We start from the raw sequence: 17572 nt of genomic DNA, 5'->3' as shown, positions 1-17572 counted from the left end.
ACAGTGGTTGTGGATGTTATTAAGGTAGTGAGCTGTCCTTGCAACAGTGTTAGCTGTGGTGGTGGCTGTTGCAGACCACCACCATGGAAGCTGTGTGAAGCCTCGTGTTGGTGGCATGGTGTGGGAGGTCCTGCCTTCTGCATGGGCAGGGTGGGCCTGGGCAGGTGGCTGGCCTGTCCTGCCTGCCTGCCTGGGTGCTTCCCCCATTGGCAGTGGTGTGGCATGGGGTCCCTCACATGATTTTAATGGATCTGTAATGAGATATCCCATCTGTTCTACTATTCCTATGATGGGTACCTGAGTTGTTTCTTATTTTCCACTACTATAAACAATGGACACCCTGGTGCATGTGTATTTGTGCATTTGTGAGTGTTGCTGTAGGATAAATTTCTAGATATTCAGGGGTGTGAATACTTCAAGTTTTCATAGATACTGCAAATTTCCTTTCATAGATGCACCAGCTCACCCCCCATCAGGAACGCATGAGAACACCTCTTTCTCCAATACTCGACTAATGAATATTAACCATCTTTTTGTTGATTTTTTTTTTTTTTAAAGATGACCGGTAAGGGGATCTTAACCCTCGACTTGGTGTTGTCAGCACCACGCTCACCCAGTGAGCCAACCAGCCATCCCTATATGGGATCCGAACCCGTGGCCTTGGTGTTATCAGCACCACACTCTCCCGAGTGGGCCACAGGCCGGCCCTTTTTGTTGATTTTTTAATGTTTTTGCCATAACATGCTTTCAAAAATCTCTCCACTCAACCTGTCTCATCTGCCTAAATATTATGTTCACACACTCATCTACCCATCCATTCAACCATCCATCTGTCCACTTTTGCTCTTTTTTCTGGTTATAAGGGGATCCAAATCCTCAACCTTGGTATTTTAACACTGTGCTCTAACCAACTGAGCTAACTGGCTAGCTCCTCTCCACCCTTCCATCCACCTGTCCATTTGTCCATCCATCTATAAAACACATAGTAAGAACCCACTAAGGCTGCCCCAGTGGCTGGGGCATCAGAAATCGCGGAGGCCCAGCCTGCCCTCTGGGGAGATGCAGAGGCTGTACACTGGTGCCTGCCTTTCCCTCCCTCCCTTCCTCCTTGACCCCTTCTGCAGCTCAGCTGTGGCCAGGACGGTCCGTAGGAAGGGAGATTTTGCCTTCCTGGGGAAACCGAGGGAAGCCTTGGGGCCCTTCCTAAAGGGTGGGCCTTTCCCACCACCCCGGAGCTGTGCCTGCCTCAGCTTCTTTGGGGATGGCTGTGCAGCCTGGCATGCCAAGCGCTGGCACTTTTCTCCTTGTCCTATCACTATGAGCCTATGGTGGAGGTGTGGCCATCCGTGCTCTGCCCATGTTCCCATGAGGTAACAGCTGGGAGGGGCGCAGCACAGGGAGGAAGGGGTGCAGCTGGGCCTGGGCCCCTGGCTATCTTGCCCCATCCATCCCCTGTCCCCTGCACACAGCACAGTTCCTGGCACAGGGGAGAGGTAGAGGGAACCCACACATGTCCACTCTAGGGCAGTGACAGCCAAGGGTTCTGGAGTCACACAGGATGAGTTCAAGATGCTGCTCAGGAGCCAGTGCTTCCATCTAGCTGAGCCTCAGTTACCCCATCTGTAAAATGAGAGTAGCAAAAGGAAGGACCTACCTCCAGGGCTGCTGGGAGCACAGAACCAGATGGCCGCAGCAGACACCGGGCCTCCACAGACATGCGAACCAACCGTCTTGCTCTGCCCTTCCACTCATTTGCACAGGGCCCCATGCTGGTGCACTGAAGCCCCCCAGCAGCCTCTGGTTCCCTGGTCTGGTCTATGTACCCCCACCATCCGGTCCCCTACCAGGTCTTACCTATGCCACCTGCCTGCCCTGCCAGGTCTGCCATGGCCTGTGGAGATGGTGGATCTCGTGACCAACATCATGAAACAACACGAGAGGATCCTCGACATACAGCTGTGCGCCTGCTCTCTGCTGCTGCGCCTCCTGGGCCAAGGTGGGTTGGGGGAGGGAGACCCTCCTGGTGCCCCTCCCCCCACACCAGTTACCCACTTGGCGCTGACCGTCCAGATAGTCCATGCCCTGCTGTGCCCATCCAACCATGTCTTGGTATGACAGAAGGGGCACAGGCCAGGAGTCTGGAGACATGGGTACCACTCAGGCCTGCCTTTGACCTCCTCCGTGTTCCTGGACACGCTCCCCTGTCAGCTGTGAAATGCAAGGCTAGACATGATGGGTTCCTCTGGTGTAACTTTCAAGGAGGGTGGGTTGTGTCCCAGGAGCAGCCACAGGGGCAGCCTAGGGGCTGGCAGCAGCCACAGCGGCAGCATGGGGGCTGGCAGGAGCAGCATGGAGCCTGCTGCCCAAGTGGGAGCTGCGGGAGCTGAGGGCCCGGGCCTGGCCTCCACTAGCCTTTGGACTCTTAGAAAAAGGTTCAACTGTCTTTGACTTGGATTCCTAGTGTCTAGCTACCTTTCTAGCTTTAATATTGAAGTTTTGTTTCCATGCAATGTTTAAGTGGTATCAGACATTCACTCTGGTCTTGCAGTGCTGCTCACCAGCTGTGGGGTCTCACAGGCCCCCTTGCCCTTTGGTCCTTCACTCTGTCGGCCCCTGCCCTTATGGGGGGCCTGTCCCATGGGCAGCAGCCACAGTCATGCCAGAGGGGGCGCCGTGCCTCATGCCAGAGGAACAAGGCAGACCTCAGCTTCCTCACTGAACAGTGCAGGGTGGGAGGGCGCTTGTGTGCTTTGTCTGTCCCTGCATCCCCAGCTTGGGGACTAACCCTGGGCTGCTGCTTCCGGACCAAGCAGCGCTGGTGCACGATGCAGGGGCCAAGGCGCCCTGCAACCACTCTGTCTTCTCCATCCTGCTGAGCGCCACACGGAGACACCCTGAGGCGGAGCAGCTCTTGGTCATGGTCTACAGCCTGCTCACCATTGTCTCCAGCCAGGGTGGGTCTGTGGCCCCTCCTGGCCCTCCCCACATTCTGGGAAGCTGGGAACTCAGAAGATGAGGCACGGAGGGTTGGCTCTGGGGGATGGGTCATTTGGACAGAGTGGTGCTGGGCTGTCCCTGGGATGGCATGACTGCACTGTCCTTGGGAGTCTGCTTCACATGCTGCTCATCTCTTTTCATCCTAATGACAAGCTTCCATCACTAGTCACTGGCTCCCTCCACGGTGTGCAGGGGCACCAATGTGCGCCAAGCCCAGTCATGGCATCACACTCACTTTCTAGCTTGTCTCCACATCACAGCATGCTGGCTTCAGAGGCTGCTGGCCAGGAGCAGTGGGCAGCTGCACTGGGGAGTGTGTGGAGGATGGGGTGTCTCCCAGGGCTTGCCAGGACCAGGACATGCCATCCATGCACCTGTGTACCCCACTCAGCCAGACAGGAAGCTGGGGCTCCAGAGAGCCCAAGAACACTAGCCAAGAGTCCAATGGACAGCAGGGGTGGGGCTGAGCCCCAGCACTCTCTTCACTACACCAGTGATTGATTGTTCATCTCTAATCCCACTTCTGGGAGTGGAATGGGTGCCAGAAATAGGTGTAAACTAGAACCAACAGGCCACCCCTATGGGAGAGGGCACAGGCCTGCTGTGTGGCCCCAGGAGGCAGGGCTGGCCCCTGTATGGGAAGCTACAGAGGTCAGACCCAGCCTGGTAAACAGATGGGAGATACTGGTAATGGGATGGGGATGATAGCCCAGAGATGGACAGACTCTCCAGGGCCAGACCCATGTGCTCTTCTTTCTGGGTTCCATTTGGGTATGGTGCCCAGGAATGTGGGTCAAATTGGACTGCAGTGCCCAAGGACAGCAGAGGGAGGAGGTACTCCTGGCAGGCTTCCTGGGGCAGAGGGTTCTCTGTGGTCCTCACCCTGGTGCCACCCCCCCCCCACCAGAGTCTGCCTTGGGGGAGCTGCAGAAGACTGGGCTGTTTGAGCACATCCTGGAGCACCTGGACAGATTCCTCGAGAACAGGGACATCTGCATCAGTGGCCTTGGACTGCTCTGGTCCCTCCTGGTGGATGGTGAGGGGCCCTCCTCCCACTCCCCCGCTGCCTCTGAGAGCCTTCAAGGGCCTCCAGGCCCGTCGCTTAAACATTTGAGAACCATCAGAGCCTAAAGCTGAAACAGAGGAAGACTGAGGGAGGAAAAACCGCCCCCGCAGAGGCGGGCTTCAGGACTTGTCCAGTGGGCAGACCCCTCAGATTTGGGTGCCTCCTGCCTAGGGAAACATCTTAGGATGTGTCTGATTCCAGAGGCCAGAATTAGCACTAGACACCGTCTTGTTGATTTCTGATTCAGAACAGGAGCTCCGGGCCTATGCTGCGTCCTCTCATCTAGGCCCCACCTTGGTATTCCAGTGCCCAAGGAAAAGAGGGCTCCAGACCACAATAAACCTGGAAACCCCAAGGAACATTGCCAACACCCAATGTGAAAGATCCCCCGAGCCTCTCCTGTGTGTGTGGGAGGGCAATCCCTTTCCTCCAGACTTGTTGGCAGCAGAAAGCCCCTTCATCTTCCATCTCCAAGGACATCTGACCTCCCCTTCACCCCCATTTCTGTTGTCCTTTGCTGGAGGGAGCCAGATTGGGGGGGATGGGGGCCTAGGTAACCCCCATCCTTGTCCTGGTTCCAGCTGTTGTTGTGGACAAGGCCCTCTTGGAGAAGATTCCGGCCCTCACCGTCCTGGTGCTGACCGCCCACCCCACGGATGCAGAAGTGGCTGAAGCTGGCTGTGGGGTCTTCTGGCTGCTGTCATTGCTGGGTGAGCAGTGGGGACCTCAGGAACTGGAGGGGCGGGCCCCGGACACACCAGGCAACGAGATCCACCCGGCACTTTGCAGGTTGCATAAAGGAGGACGAGCTGGAACAGGTGGTGGCACTGTTCCTGCAAAGCATCCGGCTGTGCCAGGACAGAGTCCTGCTGGTGAACAATGCCTACCGGGGGCTGGCCAGCCTCGCGAAGGCCTCAGGTGAGCCCAGGGACGGGTTGGGGCAAAAACTGTCCCCCCTCAGTAATGTCTGCCAGCTGCCCACAACCAAGAAACAGAAGCAAAAAATCAAAAAAGTGAAAGAAATAAAAATGACCTACAGCCCATTATCCAGAAGTTGCTCAGGACTTCTACACACACACTGATACTTTATTTTTTTTTGCTTAGTGATATATCGTGACCACTTTCCCCTGTCCTATCATGCCTTATCAACATAAGGTGTTCCTTATTAGGACAGCCCTGGAGACTGTGTCTCCAAGCCCCCACAACACAAGCCCTGCCTATCTGTACTCTGCACCATGTGTCCCACACTAACCACGGCACAGTCAAGCCCTGGACATGGCACGGTAATCCTTTACAGAGAAAACCTGAGGCCAAGGGACTGGCCAAGGTCACCAGCTGGTGCATGGCCCCCACCCTTGGGCAACTCCCTGTGGTCCTAACCTCTGCACTAGTCTTCCTCTGGCTCTGGGGAATGTCTCCTCTGCTCCCTCTCCAGTCCTGTTCTAGTCATGCCTGCTCTAGTCGGCTGGGCTGCCCAGGCTGATGGGGCCTCCTGGCAGCAGGACGGGGTGGGGCCCTATCTCCTCCTGTCCTGCCCCAGCACTCCTGAAGTGCCATCCTAACTGTTCCAGGGTGGCCTATGCCTAGAGAGGAGAGCAGGTGATCTTTCCTGGGTGGGAGGCTCTTCCCTCTCAGAGCAATACCCTGGGCTTCAGTCCTGGGCCCCCGAGGTCCTACCAATCAATCTGTGTGAAAGGTCAGCAGTCAATGCCCTCATGAGACAGCAGGAGATGCTGAACCCTGACAACAAAAGGGACGTGACTCAGCTCCCAAGGAGAGAGGTCACAGACCCAGTGAGCAAGACTCTGGAGCCAGTCTGGGTGAGAACTGCTTGCTGTGTGATGTTCAGGTGGTCTCACTGCTTTGAGCCTCAGTTTTGGGTCCAGACCTGATAAGGACATCGGTGTGGTACCCAGGGCAGGCGCCCGAGCACTGTTGCTGCTAACAGCAGGCTCCCATTCCTCAGAAGCTGAAGCCCAACATCAGGCCCATCCAGCCATGCCAGGTCCATGCCCCACCAATGCCCTTGAAGAAGGGTGCTGCTGCAGTTGAGCCCAGGCCAAGAGGTCCCTCCAGCCACAGCCAGGCTTCTGCTGCCAGGGTGGACGTGGGGGGGCGGGGAGAGGGGGAGGGAGGGAGGGCAAAGCCCCACGCCCTGCTGCAATCCTTCTTTTCTTCCTAACAAGATTTACAAGGAGAATGGGGGAAAGCCCAGGCTCAGGATCAGTGCTCCAGGCAACTGCAGCTTCCTCTACCAGCAGGCGAGGCAGCCCTCACTGTCCCAAGCACCAGTTTTCTCAACAGCTGTGAAATCGGCACCATCGGCACCCCCATTTTCCAGAGGACATGGTGCAGGGTTCTGAGCCCTGGCCCAAGGCCAGCTAGGAGGGGGTTGTACCAGGGCATGAACCCAATCTCCGTCCCTCCCCCATCTCCCCCCAGAGCTGGCGGCATTCCAGATGGTGGTGCCAGGGGAGGGCAGCAGCGGCCTGGCCCTCATCAAGGAGACCTACCAGCTCTACAGGGACGACCCTGAGGTGGTGGAGAACTTGTGCCTGCTGCTGGCCTACCTCTCATCCTACAGTGAGCCCTCGTGAGGCTGGCGGCTGGGAGAGGGAAGGAGCTCCATGGAACCGGTGTCAACCCCCACTTTGCAGCTCCCCGACACTCCTGAGTCCTTTGTCATCTGCTGAGCACCCACTATATGCTAGGCACTGCCCTAGCAGAGGGGTGGTGCACGAGGCTCCAGAACCTCAAGGCAGCACTCTCGTGCCAAGCTTAAGTGGAACTGGGATCCCTCCTTGTTCTCCTGGCTGGCCAGGGCTCCTGGCGGGGGTCATGGGGGTAGACCCTGGCCTCAGGACCTGCTTTACTCTACCCTCAGAGGAGATCCTGCCGGAGCTGGAGTCCAGTGGTATCAATGCCCTGGTCTGGGAGATGAAGAGGCGCTTCACCTCTAGCCTGGTGAGTGGCAGCAGGCCCTCAGTAAAGCAGGCCCCTCACCAGGCCAAAGTCCTCAGACCCGGAACACTGAGTCTGGGGGCCTGGAATAAAGAACTGATCTTGACCTCAACCCACATAGTTTTTAATGACTATTTTCCTGCCTGCCTATTATTACTCCATCAATAGCTGGGCCAAAAGTCAATCTTAAAGAGGAGAAATAATCGGAGAAATAATGAAAGAAAGTTTCCTGTCCACGACCAATGAATTAAGTCACAAATAATTGCTTACTGGACCCCAACACTGTCCATGAAAATAACTTCCTGCTTGTTTCCTCCTTCCAGGAGCTGGTTTCTTATGCAGAAAAAGTGCTCCTGAGGCTGGAGGGGGAGCTGCTTGGCACTGACACTGGGGAGGACACAGACACCCCAAAAGCCTCTCCGCTCCATGTGTGCCCCCCACCCTGGCCCTGAAGTGATTGCCCTTCCCTTCCTTGAGCCACAGCCGGAGCTGCCCTGTGAGCGGAGGCAATCTTTTCCTGGAGGGTGGGGGGCTATGAATGGTCACCCAGGAGCAGTATGTGTATCACACACTCAGTTTAGGTGACTAAAGAGGCCCAAAGCCAGTTCCTGGTGTGTCCGAGTTGCCCTGGTGTAGGCTGTGATTGACTGGCAGTGGTACTGAACATGGCTGTCTTTACACACACCGTGTCCCTGGCTGGGCCGCGTGGCAGCAGAGTGGACACAGCAGTCCTTTCAGACTGTTCTAAATAAGGGAGGGGACGGATCCTCCACAGCAGTACTTACAGTGAACACCTGTGTTTACATTCAGCAACACCTGCAGGGCCTTGCACCTTCTCTGTACAGCCAGTATGACTGGCGGCTCCTGATTCTGGTTCCCAGAAAGATCCTCAAACCCGGGCCCAGCCAGAAAAGCTGCAGCCTGGCCCTTGAGCACCCACACAGCTTTCCCAGGCCAAACAGCACAAGGCTAGCACGTGTCTGAGACAAGGTTAGGCGCTCACCACCAGGGACAGCAGGGGCCACTGTGCCCTGGCCACCCCTGGACCAATTTAGACAGACAGGAGTGAGAAAGAAACACCTACCCTCACAAAGTCCCTCTCAAAGTCCAAATGCCACAGGGAACTCCCCATGCAGCAACTGCCGTGCTGCCAGCTGTGTCTGGACAGCTGGATGCAGACACCCGGTCTGGGCCCTGAGCCTGACAGGGCTTGCTCCATCACCCGAGACAACAGGGAAGAAGTGGTCACCTGAGAGGAGGCTGCTGAGCACCCAGGCTGCTTTCTGCTCTAGGGACCCCAGGTGACTCCCACCAAATCCCATTGTCAGGTTGGCAGCGACAGCCCAGATGTCGTGTCCTCACTCTGGTGGTTAGTAGACGGCAGTCGCCAGGCACGCCCACAGAGTTCCTGGCATCTTCCCCTGCCATGGCCCTGCCCACCCTGTCCCCAAACATATACGTATAGTAAGACGAGGTCTCAGACCTCAAAGTCACGAGGGAGGAGGACCTTCTCAGTAGCATGCAGGCCATGCCCCCGCTGCCATCATCTTGAAAATGTTTCTCCAGAATCGCCGCTTTGGGGAGACTTGATCTGTCTCTGTGATTTGATCACAACAGCTTTTGGCCTGAGGTGTCACCACAGGATGGTGGAAGGGAGCAGCACCAGCAGCAGGGCAGCATCCCTACATGTTGCTGCTGCAGCTGTCTGGGGCGGTCACCTGGGGCGCCTGTCTCTGGCCACACTCTCCCACTCCTTCTTCACAGTGACATAGAGTCTCATCGCTGCCTGGGCATCTTGAATCTGGACGACATAGAACAACACTGACTATGCAGCAGGGTACAAGCATGACCACAGGCCACAGTCCATCCCACAATTGCTGAGCCCATCACGCCAGCCACTGTGCCATGGACCTGCCGTGAGGTGTCAGCAGGATGGTGAGGGAGAAAATGTGCAAAGCGCCGGCATGATGACGTGACCCTTACACACCTCTGTGACACAGACACTCCTGTTTACAGGGGAAGACAGGGAAACCCAAAGAAGTGATGGGACAACATGTGGCCTCTCAGGTTCGGGAGACAACCACTCACAGAGGCAGAACAGATAGTGGGCTGGGAACATGATGCCGGGGCACGAGGGCCCAAAGGGCTGACAGCCACACTGTAGGCGGGACTCTGTGCCACAGAAGCAGAGCTGGCCTGAGCCAGGCCTGTCAGGCAAGGGCTGAGGGGCTGCCTGGCCAGGCCCACACAGTCCTACAGGGCATTCAATTTAGACTGGTCACTTTTTCTTCCAATGATTATAATGTAGTAGTTTTTTTAAATTTAATTTTATTTTTTAAAAGATGACTGGTAAGGGGATCTTAACGCTTGACTTGGTGTTGTCAACACCACACTCTCCCAAGTGAGCTAACCAGCCATCCCTATATAGGGATTCGAACCCGTGGCCTTGGTGTTATCAGCACCACACTCTCCCAAGTGAGCCGCGGGCTGGCCCTATTTTTGTGTTAAATTTTAATCATTCTATAAGCATGCTCTGCCGCTTCATTATTTTTGGACCAACGGCCTCCAAAAAAAGAAGTTGTCTAAGCCCCACCTCGTCCAAGTCTGACATCAGGTGACACATGCCTGGTTTCGAGTCAGAAATGGCCCCAAATCTCAAGGACTATCCCCCAAGGACACACTCACCGAACAGTGCTCTGCCTGCTGGACCCTGATCCCCAGGATTTTCTCTGACAGTAGCTTCAGAGACGGTCTTCCACTCTGCAAAGGGAGATAGCATGCAAGTTGCTGTGTGGGTCTCTGCAGGCTCTGGCCTGGGGGGGCCTCTGTCTGAGTGGGGGCACTTCATCAGGCAGGGAGCTGGCTACTGAGCCCCAGCCCAAGTGACCTGTCATCTGCCTTTCACTGGAAATGCCCATGGCATTTGGGGCTGCAGCCACCAGCCCAGAGACTGGTGAGAACCCCTGACCCATCAGTAAAGGGAGGGCCAGGGAGGAATCAGCGTCTCTGTCCTCCCTGCTCACTTCAAGAGGGGCATCCCTGCCCATGCCATCCTGCACATACCTGTGACCCATCACAGAGATTAGAGTGAAACAATCTGCCCCCGATACGCTCATTTTTAAAGCTGGCAATTAGCAGAACCCTGCTTTTTCTTTTAGGATTCCTTTTAGTTTTAAAGCTTAGAAGGAAGAATAAAAACAAAACCCCATTAACCAGCAAGTCGGCCACTGGGACCGGTACCAGCACAACAGAAGGACGGTGCACCGGGCCATGCGCGTTGTGAGTACCTTCACTTGGCTCTTGAAAGGTTTATATTTCTGTGTGTCCCGAATCTTCTTTTTTGGATGATCAAGAAACAGTACCTAGAAGAAGAAAATATAATGACAATCATTTTCATTTCTAGTTTGTAGCAGTGGAGCCCCCTTTTCCCCCCCAAATAACATCTTACAGGGAATCCCAGTATATAACACACATGCATGTACCTAGAAGAAGAAAATATAATGACAATCATTTTCATTTCTAGTTTGTAGCAGTGGAGCCCCCTTTTCCCCCCCAAATAACATCTTACAGGGAATCCCAGTATATAACACACATGCATAAAAAATCACTGATATGAATTTTAACTTCTGAAACAAAGGCATCACATAAACTTAATCAGAACCACATTAAAAAAAATAAAATCTTGAAATTAGGAAGAAGGAGGGAAACAGTCACCGATGAACCAGCAGCCACCTTATCCCTGTGCTTTGAGTTGGTTCTGCAAATCAGGAAGTTAGAAATGCTAACGGTTTTCAGCAGCTAATCTTGCATCCTCAGCATGGACTTCAAGAGAGACTTAAACAGGAGTCTGCACAAGTTAGTCATGAGGGACAGAACCACGGTCAGGAGGAAGGAGACCAACACGGTGGCAGTCTCCAAGGGTGATATGATACAAAAGTGGGCAGGTGACTTTTTGTTAGTTTTTAATAGCAAAACATTTATTTTCAAAGGAAATTAAAGCCAACATTTAGAGGTTCCTGAGACATTTCTGAGGACTCTAGGGCTCCAAGGAACACTGAACAGCCAGAGTACCGTGGGCCCCACCCAGGAAGGACTATCTGCTGTGCTTTCTGCCCAGGTGGTCCCCATCAGCAGAGACCCTAAAGGAAAAGGCTGTAGGCCATGCCCTCTGGATGCTGGAAGTGGACTCTCCAAGCTCACCCACCCGCTGCCCACTGAGCTGGCCAACATGGCCACCTAAGGAAATGTCTCCCCATCCAGTTCCCCGCCTAGCTGGGTGGCAGGTGGAGAGGCGGCAGCAGCCTGGCTCTGCCAACGTGGAGTGCACTGGAGCAGTGGGTAGGGGACCTGGCGCTGGTCTGCGTTTGCACCAGCTCCACCATGTTGCCACTCAGGCACACCACTTGGCCTCATTATAAAACAAGCATAAGCACCTGAGGCATTGTTTAAAGAACTGAACAAAATCTGCACTATAGAAAGTGTCCAGCATGGCTCCCAGAACAGAGCAGGAACTCATGAGTGTTTTTTTCTTTTTTTAAAGATGACCAGTAAGGGGATCTTAACCCTTGACTTGGAGTTGTCAGCACCAAACTCTCCCAAGTGAGCCACAGGTTGGCCCTCATTAATGGTTTTGATATTCACACTAGAGTAGTCCCAACATAGGGCACAAATTCAAAAACAACCAGAAAACCCCATAATGACGCTTCTGCAGACAGACAGCATGAGGGTGTGCATGTAACACGCACTAAAGAGCCAGTGGGCCCTAAGTTCCCAGGAGGCCCCTGGAGCCCAGTACCTTCAAATCGTTATGCAGCGCATGTCCAACTAGAATTCTGCCCCTCAGCATTTCTGCCACTTCCTTCTGAACAACTTCGAGTTTTTCTCCTGAAAATCAAAACAAACAAGTGGCTTTTAGCAACATATAAATCACTATCATTCTCTATGAGGGAGGCCCCTTCCACCCCCAGTCAGACCTGAGACCACAGGCTAGGCCTGCAATGCCACAACTGATGGGTGACTTGGGGCCACCACACCCACCCACCAGGGAGTAGCACCTTGTGGGTTATGGCAGGAGAGGAGGGAAAAGGGTGTTTAAGACACAGCGAATTACTGCACAGCCTGCAAATGCTTGTCATGGCCCACAAGGAGTGCACAGGTCGAGAGTAACAGAAATTCCTGGGGCCATTTGACAGGGTAGTTCTGACGGCTGAATCAGATAATAAAAAACCAGGGCTTGTACTTTATGACTTTCCAATGGAAATGAAACAAGACTAGCCCTCCCCCACCCCAGTGGGAGACACGCTGCCCTAGACCCCAGGCTCCAGAGGCGGCTCTGCCTGCCTTCTCACAGCAGATACCCTTGGCGGACCACCCCACCTCCAACCTCTCTTGTGAGAGTCCCCTCGCCCACCCTATACCCACGGGCAGTGGCCAGCAACCACAGCAACGAGGCTTGCACCACGCGGCTCTGCTTGCCCTGGCCTGAGCTGAGCAGACCAAGCATGGCCCAACACAAGCAGGATGAGCCTCCCTCCCAGGAATGGAACTAAGAAATGCTGGTCAGTCTACTGGTCTGAGGATGGTGGGGCCGCCTTGCCGGCTGTGTGCACCAGAAGCAGCAGAGTAGGGCAGTGTGTGGACAGAGAACAGAGAGGTGCAGGGAAGAGACCACGTGGCCTCGGTCTTCAAAGGTCTCCAGGATCTCTCCAGGTCCCTAGCCTTGGAGCCATCCTGGGTGCCCCATTTTCTCACACCCCACACACGCTCAACCTCCAGCTGTGTCCAGGGTTGGGTCACTTCTGGTCACTTCTTACAGTCACCTCCCTGACCCAGGTTACCGCCAGCTCAAACCTCTTAACACAAGCCGTCCTGTTCCCACACTCATCGCCCTACAGTCTGTTCTCAATGTCACAGCCACAAGGAACCTGCTAGAACCTAAGACAGACCAGACCTCTCACTGCCCACAAGGGTCCACGAGACCCTATGATCCATCCTCCCCACCCCCTCCTCACCCCCACTGGCCTCCTTCCTGGTCCTCTCACACTCCACTTCTGTCCCTACTGCCACAGAGTATGAAACAATTCAAGAGCACCTTCCTGGTCTTCAGGTCAGAGGATGAGAGGCGCTGAAATGCAAGACCTGAATGGCATGATGGCCAGTGAAAACCCACTCCCCAGGAGTGGGGAGATGTGTCGGGGCACTTGCTATGGTGAGTGTTCTTGAACAGAAGAGGGAATGCAAGGGAGGAGAGGGAATCCCGTTACCACGTTCCTTCCCGTGTTCACGAGCTGCAGATGACGTACCCTGCTTGAGGTTCTCAGGCTGTACCCCGCTGACCGCTGTCCTGTAGTCTGTCACGGGCTGGGTCGGCTTGATGTACTTGTCATAAACACACTTCCCGTGCTGGTTCACGATGGACACGCGGGCGGCCACACTGTCCTCCCCCTTAGGGCCCACGCCCACCATCTCACAATCCATGGCCAAGGCTTTCGTCAGGCTGAAGGGGAACCAACGGCTCCAGTGTAATCAACATGGCAGGACCCAGCACTAGGGAATCCCTGGGCTAAGCACTCGCACAGAAAAGCTCTCTGCCCGTCACTACCGCGCACCCGCGTGATAAACTCTGTGTGGCCCCAGTTCTTAGGATCCTGGGAGTCACCTGCCCTGTTCAGCCTCTTCCTTGAAGAGCCCCCGCCCTCCACAGCCACGCACACCCAGCAGCTGGCTCCCACACCCACGTACCCACTGAAGGCCTGCTCTTTCACCAGGGTGACACTGCTTTCACTCCAACCCAGCTGTTTTCTTGCTATCTTGGCTGCCTCTGGACCTATGGCAGCTTCGATATCTGCCGGGTCAACATCATCAAACCAGATGTCTTCCCTAAAAGGCAAAGACAAGAACAGGCTGACCAACAGAAGGCCCTGGTCTGACTGTCGGGGTTGGACTCCATTGTGCTGACAGGCTGACTGTGCAGGTCAGTGGAGGAGTGACACAGAGTCTGCTCCTCCCACGTCAGGCCCCACATGCCAGGCAGCTGGCCCAGCTGCTCCTGTGATTTTGATCATCTTAGCACTTCTTATCACTTTCCTTTTTAATTAGAAGATACCCTTACTATCCAAGATTTAGGAACTACAGATAAACACAAAGAATATAAAACAGAAACCACCCAGCTGTAATGAATGCTAACATTTTCTTATTAATTACAAAAGTAATAGGTTCATTGCCAATTAGGAAACACAGCCAGACACAATGACTATAAAATGGAAACACAGAACCCTACCCAGGTATGACTGCTAATGTCTTCATGTCTTGCTCTCCGTACTTGGATGCCTACACAGGCATATAAATACTTGCCTGGTGAATTCCATCTCTCAGGCTCAGCTTCAATGCCATCTCCTTAGAAAAGCTTCTCCTGACCCCACAGAATGGACACACTCCTCTTGCCATGTGCTCCCATACCCTCTCCCCCATTGGAATGACCTTGACCACACTTACGCAATCACTGAAACAATTACAGCTTACTGTCTCTCCCACTTGTCTACAAGCATCAGGAGGGACGGGCCAGGCCCATCTTGCTGAAGGCTCTATTCCAGACAGCCTACCTAGTGCAACACACAGGTGACACTCAACCTGTTTGTTCCTTCAACCTTCAGTAACCATGTCCTGAACATCCAGGCAACAGGAAGCCAGCCTATGACTTACAAACATGTCACCTTCAGTTGAGCCATCCAGAGATGGCCACTGACTGGCCATCCCCACCTGAGTGCCCATCATAGTGTTTATTAAGTAATCACCAAGCACACCACATCTCAATCTTCTTGTGACACCACAGATGACTACACTGGGGTGCACAGGGTGTCACGAACTTGTCCCAAACCACCCAACTGGCAAGAGGCAGGACCAGGTTTCACACTCGGGTCTTTCTGGCTTCGGCACCCATTCATTCCACAAATTTCTACTGGTGCCTACAGTTCTCGGCTCTGTTCTACCACTTCTGAAGACACGAGAATGACAGCGACTGTGGGACAAGCCCTGCCTTTGTTATGCCTATACGCTAGGGGAAAGCACTAAGTAAACACAGAAACAAATATCATCAGGGTAAGGTGACGGAGAGGCCATAGTGGAGCCTCCCAGTCGCATGGCCTTTGTAAGGGGACAAGCCTTGGTCAGTCAAGTTACTGTGCCTTTGCTCTCTGTGGTGAAGCCAACTGAAGCTGGGGTGGCAGAAGAGGCTGTGCCAGTCACCACAGCCGAGACTCAGGCAGAGACGGCCAATACTTACTCGGTGGGCAGGGCTGGAGCTGAGGCTGGAGCTGAGGCTGCAGCCGGCTCCGTAGCTTTCCGCTTCTTATGCTTGATGTCCCCTCGTTTCTTAGAAATGTCACTTGTGCTTTCCTTGGTTCCTTTCTCACTGTGTCCATTGGCCTTTGTGTGAGGTGGTAGCACTTTCCTGCTTGTCTTAGGTCCTGAAGGAGCAGAGCCCCCAGTGGCTGCTGGGCCTTTTTCTGCCGGCATCTCATCTCCCTTTGCTGTATCTGAGACCTCTCTTCTGTTCTGCTGGATAATTTCAGGCTGCTTTTTGGAACCCATCTGACAGATAGCAAGAGGCTCTTCTGGGGCTTGTGATTTTTGTTTCAGCAGCTAATGGGACCCAAAATAAAATACATGCACATTTTAATTTGGAAATTACACACAAGTTGAAAAAATTTATGTGTGTGTACGTACATATACACACACACATTGATTACATCTATACATACTTCCTTCTCTTTTTGGCAGCTGGCCAGTACAGGGAACCGAACCCTGACCTTGATGCTATAAAGCTGTGCTCTAACCAGCTGAGCTAACTGGCTAGCCCCTATATACAATTCCTATGAGCATCATTGAAATTCATTTTCAAATGGTTTGGAAAAAGCCCTTCTCACCCATAAGTCACTTGTGGTGAAATACTTTTTCTTTGCTTATCTTATTATAATACATAATTTTACAACTGCTCCTTCATTCCTACAAAATTTCGAACTCACATTCTACACCTTAAGTACCTGTTGAGTGACTGAACACCACAGACCACTTCACTGTGAGCCTGAGGGGATGGATGATGAGCAGCCTGTTTTCATTAGTTAATTTTAGAGTTCCTTCCCTTACAGCTTAGGCCAGCACTCTGGGTGCCCACAAACCACTTCCCTTATAAGATTTCTTGGTTTGCTCTTGCTCTGAGGGTTTGAGGAAGAGGGAGAGGTGTATTCAATGAACAGAAAAGCTTTTGTCACACTGGAAGTGGCTGAAGGTCTGCTAGCAGCCACAGTTCTGTTCTCACCCAAGTGGAGGCCCTCTGAGGTCTTGGAGCCCAGTGTCCTCCATGCTCAACTTCTCAGCTGGCTGTTCTGAACCATGGTTAAGACCTGGTACATGGCAACCAGATGAGAGATGACAAGGTGGGTTCCTACTTACCCGTTCTTGTAATAGTTAAAGAACCAATGGATTTGCTTTCTTGCACAAAATAGAGAAAACTCAAACTTTTCCCTACAGTAAACATCCCTTTCACTCAATTTTGCTTTACTTTCTTGGGAGAAAGAGTTAGTGCTCAAGAAATCATACAGAGCTCTAGGGTTGCCATGAGGATCTGACTGGTCCTGTATGTCAAAACATTTGCAATTCCTGATAATTTGTTAATTAAGATAAATTAAAAATTCCTAATAATTTATTAGTAACGCCCACCGTATGATATTGGGTGAAACGTTAGGAGGCCCGAGAAGTTATTTATCCTCTCTCTTGCTCGCTCAGTCTCTACAATACACTCCAGAAAACTATGGAAGAGACTTGGAAGGTCGACAGCAGCAAAGAGCACAAACTCGAGTCAGAACGTGTGACTCTGCATCCCAGTTCCACCGTGTGCTTAGCTGTGTGACCTCAGGCCAGGTTCCTTAAACTCCCTGAGCCTCATCTGGGAAACAGGGTGAAACAGCAGCTAACTGCAGGAGACGAAGTAAGAATCTGAGTGAGGCCCGTGGAGCGGGTCTGGCACGGGGCAGCGGGTTTGAGTGGGTCCCCGCTGCAATCTTGGATAATGTATTTAACCTTCTGGGCCTATTTCCTCATCTGAAAAACAGAGAGGACAGAAGTGACTGCCTCACTGTGCTGTCACCGGGATGATATAAGCGCGCGCACAGACCCCATCGCGGAGTGTCTGACGTTGTCAAGCCCTGTCCCTTCCACATCCCGGGACTGGGCCCCGTGCCCGTGCCGCTGTCTGCACCGCTTGCCCCACGTCCTGCCTCCGCGGGCCTCGTGACCTCACCTCCTGCAGAGCTTTCCAGTTTCGGGAAAAGTCCTGTGGGGCCTTTGGAGGTCGCATCGCGACAAGGCCTGGGTCGCGTCCCGGCTTTCTGCTTGCTTCTCGCGCTTTGTTCCTCCACGACCTTTTCTTCTTGCTGTTCTTCCTCCGAGTGAGCATCGCGACAAGGCCCGGCGCGGCCCCGGGGTGGCTCGGGGCGCCCTCGGCGGCAGAGACCCTCACCATGCCGGCCCCGTCCCCCGGATAGCGGCGGC

At 53.6% G+C, this 17572-nt stretch overlaps 2 protein-coding genes across 2 annotated transcripts; one reads left to right on the top strand and one right to left on the bottom strand.

Moving 5' to 3' along the window:
• The first annotated feature begins 1923 nt into the window (after positions 1–1923).
• LOC103608947 (probable inactive protein kinase-like protein SgK071) lies at positions 1924–8493 on the top strand. The gene is given in 6 exon segments (XM_008593335.1): positions 1924–1996; positions 4645–4773; positions 4853–4981; positions 6506–6646; positions 6948–7037; positions 7040–8493. Coding segments are annotated over 6 exon segments (639 nt in total). The 3' UTR covers positions 7117–8493.
• A 245-nt stretch (positions 8494–8738) lies between these two features.
• REXO4 (REX4, RNA exonuclease 4 homolog (S. cerevisiae)) lies at positions 8739–17543 on the bottom strand. Its single transcript, XM_008593337.1, has 8 exons — positions 17322–17543; positions 15306–15664; positions 13766–13903; positions 13327–13520; positions 11820–11908; positions 10312–10386; positions 9710–9784; positions 8739–8825 (listed from the first exon to the last, which is right to left on the bottom strand). Exons 1-8 carry the CDS (start codon positions 17541–17543, stop codon positions 8739–8741), a joined length of 1239 nt encoding a protein of 412 aa, XP_008591559.1.
• Positions 17544–17572: the final 29 nt, after the last annotated feature.

Source organism: Galeopterus variegatus, unplaced genomic scaffold (assembly GCF_000696425.1).
Source record: "Galeopterus variegatus unplaced genomic scaffold, G_variegatus-3.0.2 Scaffold9008, whole genome shotgun sequence".
NCBI classification, from domain to species: Eukaryota; Metazoa; Chordata; class Mammalia; order Dermoptera; family Cynocephalidae; genus Galeopterus; species Galeopterus variegatus.
The sequence above is the reverse complement of the archived record's forward strand: the minus strand, read 5'-3'. Positions and strand labels throughout refer to the sequence as shown.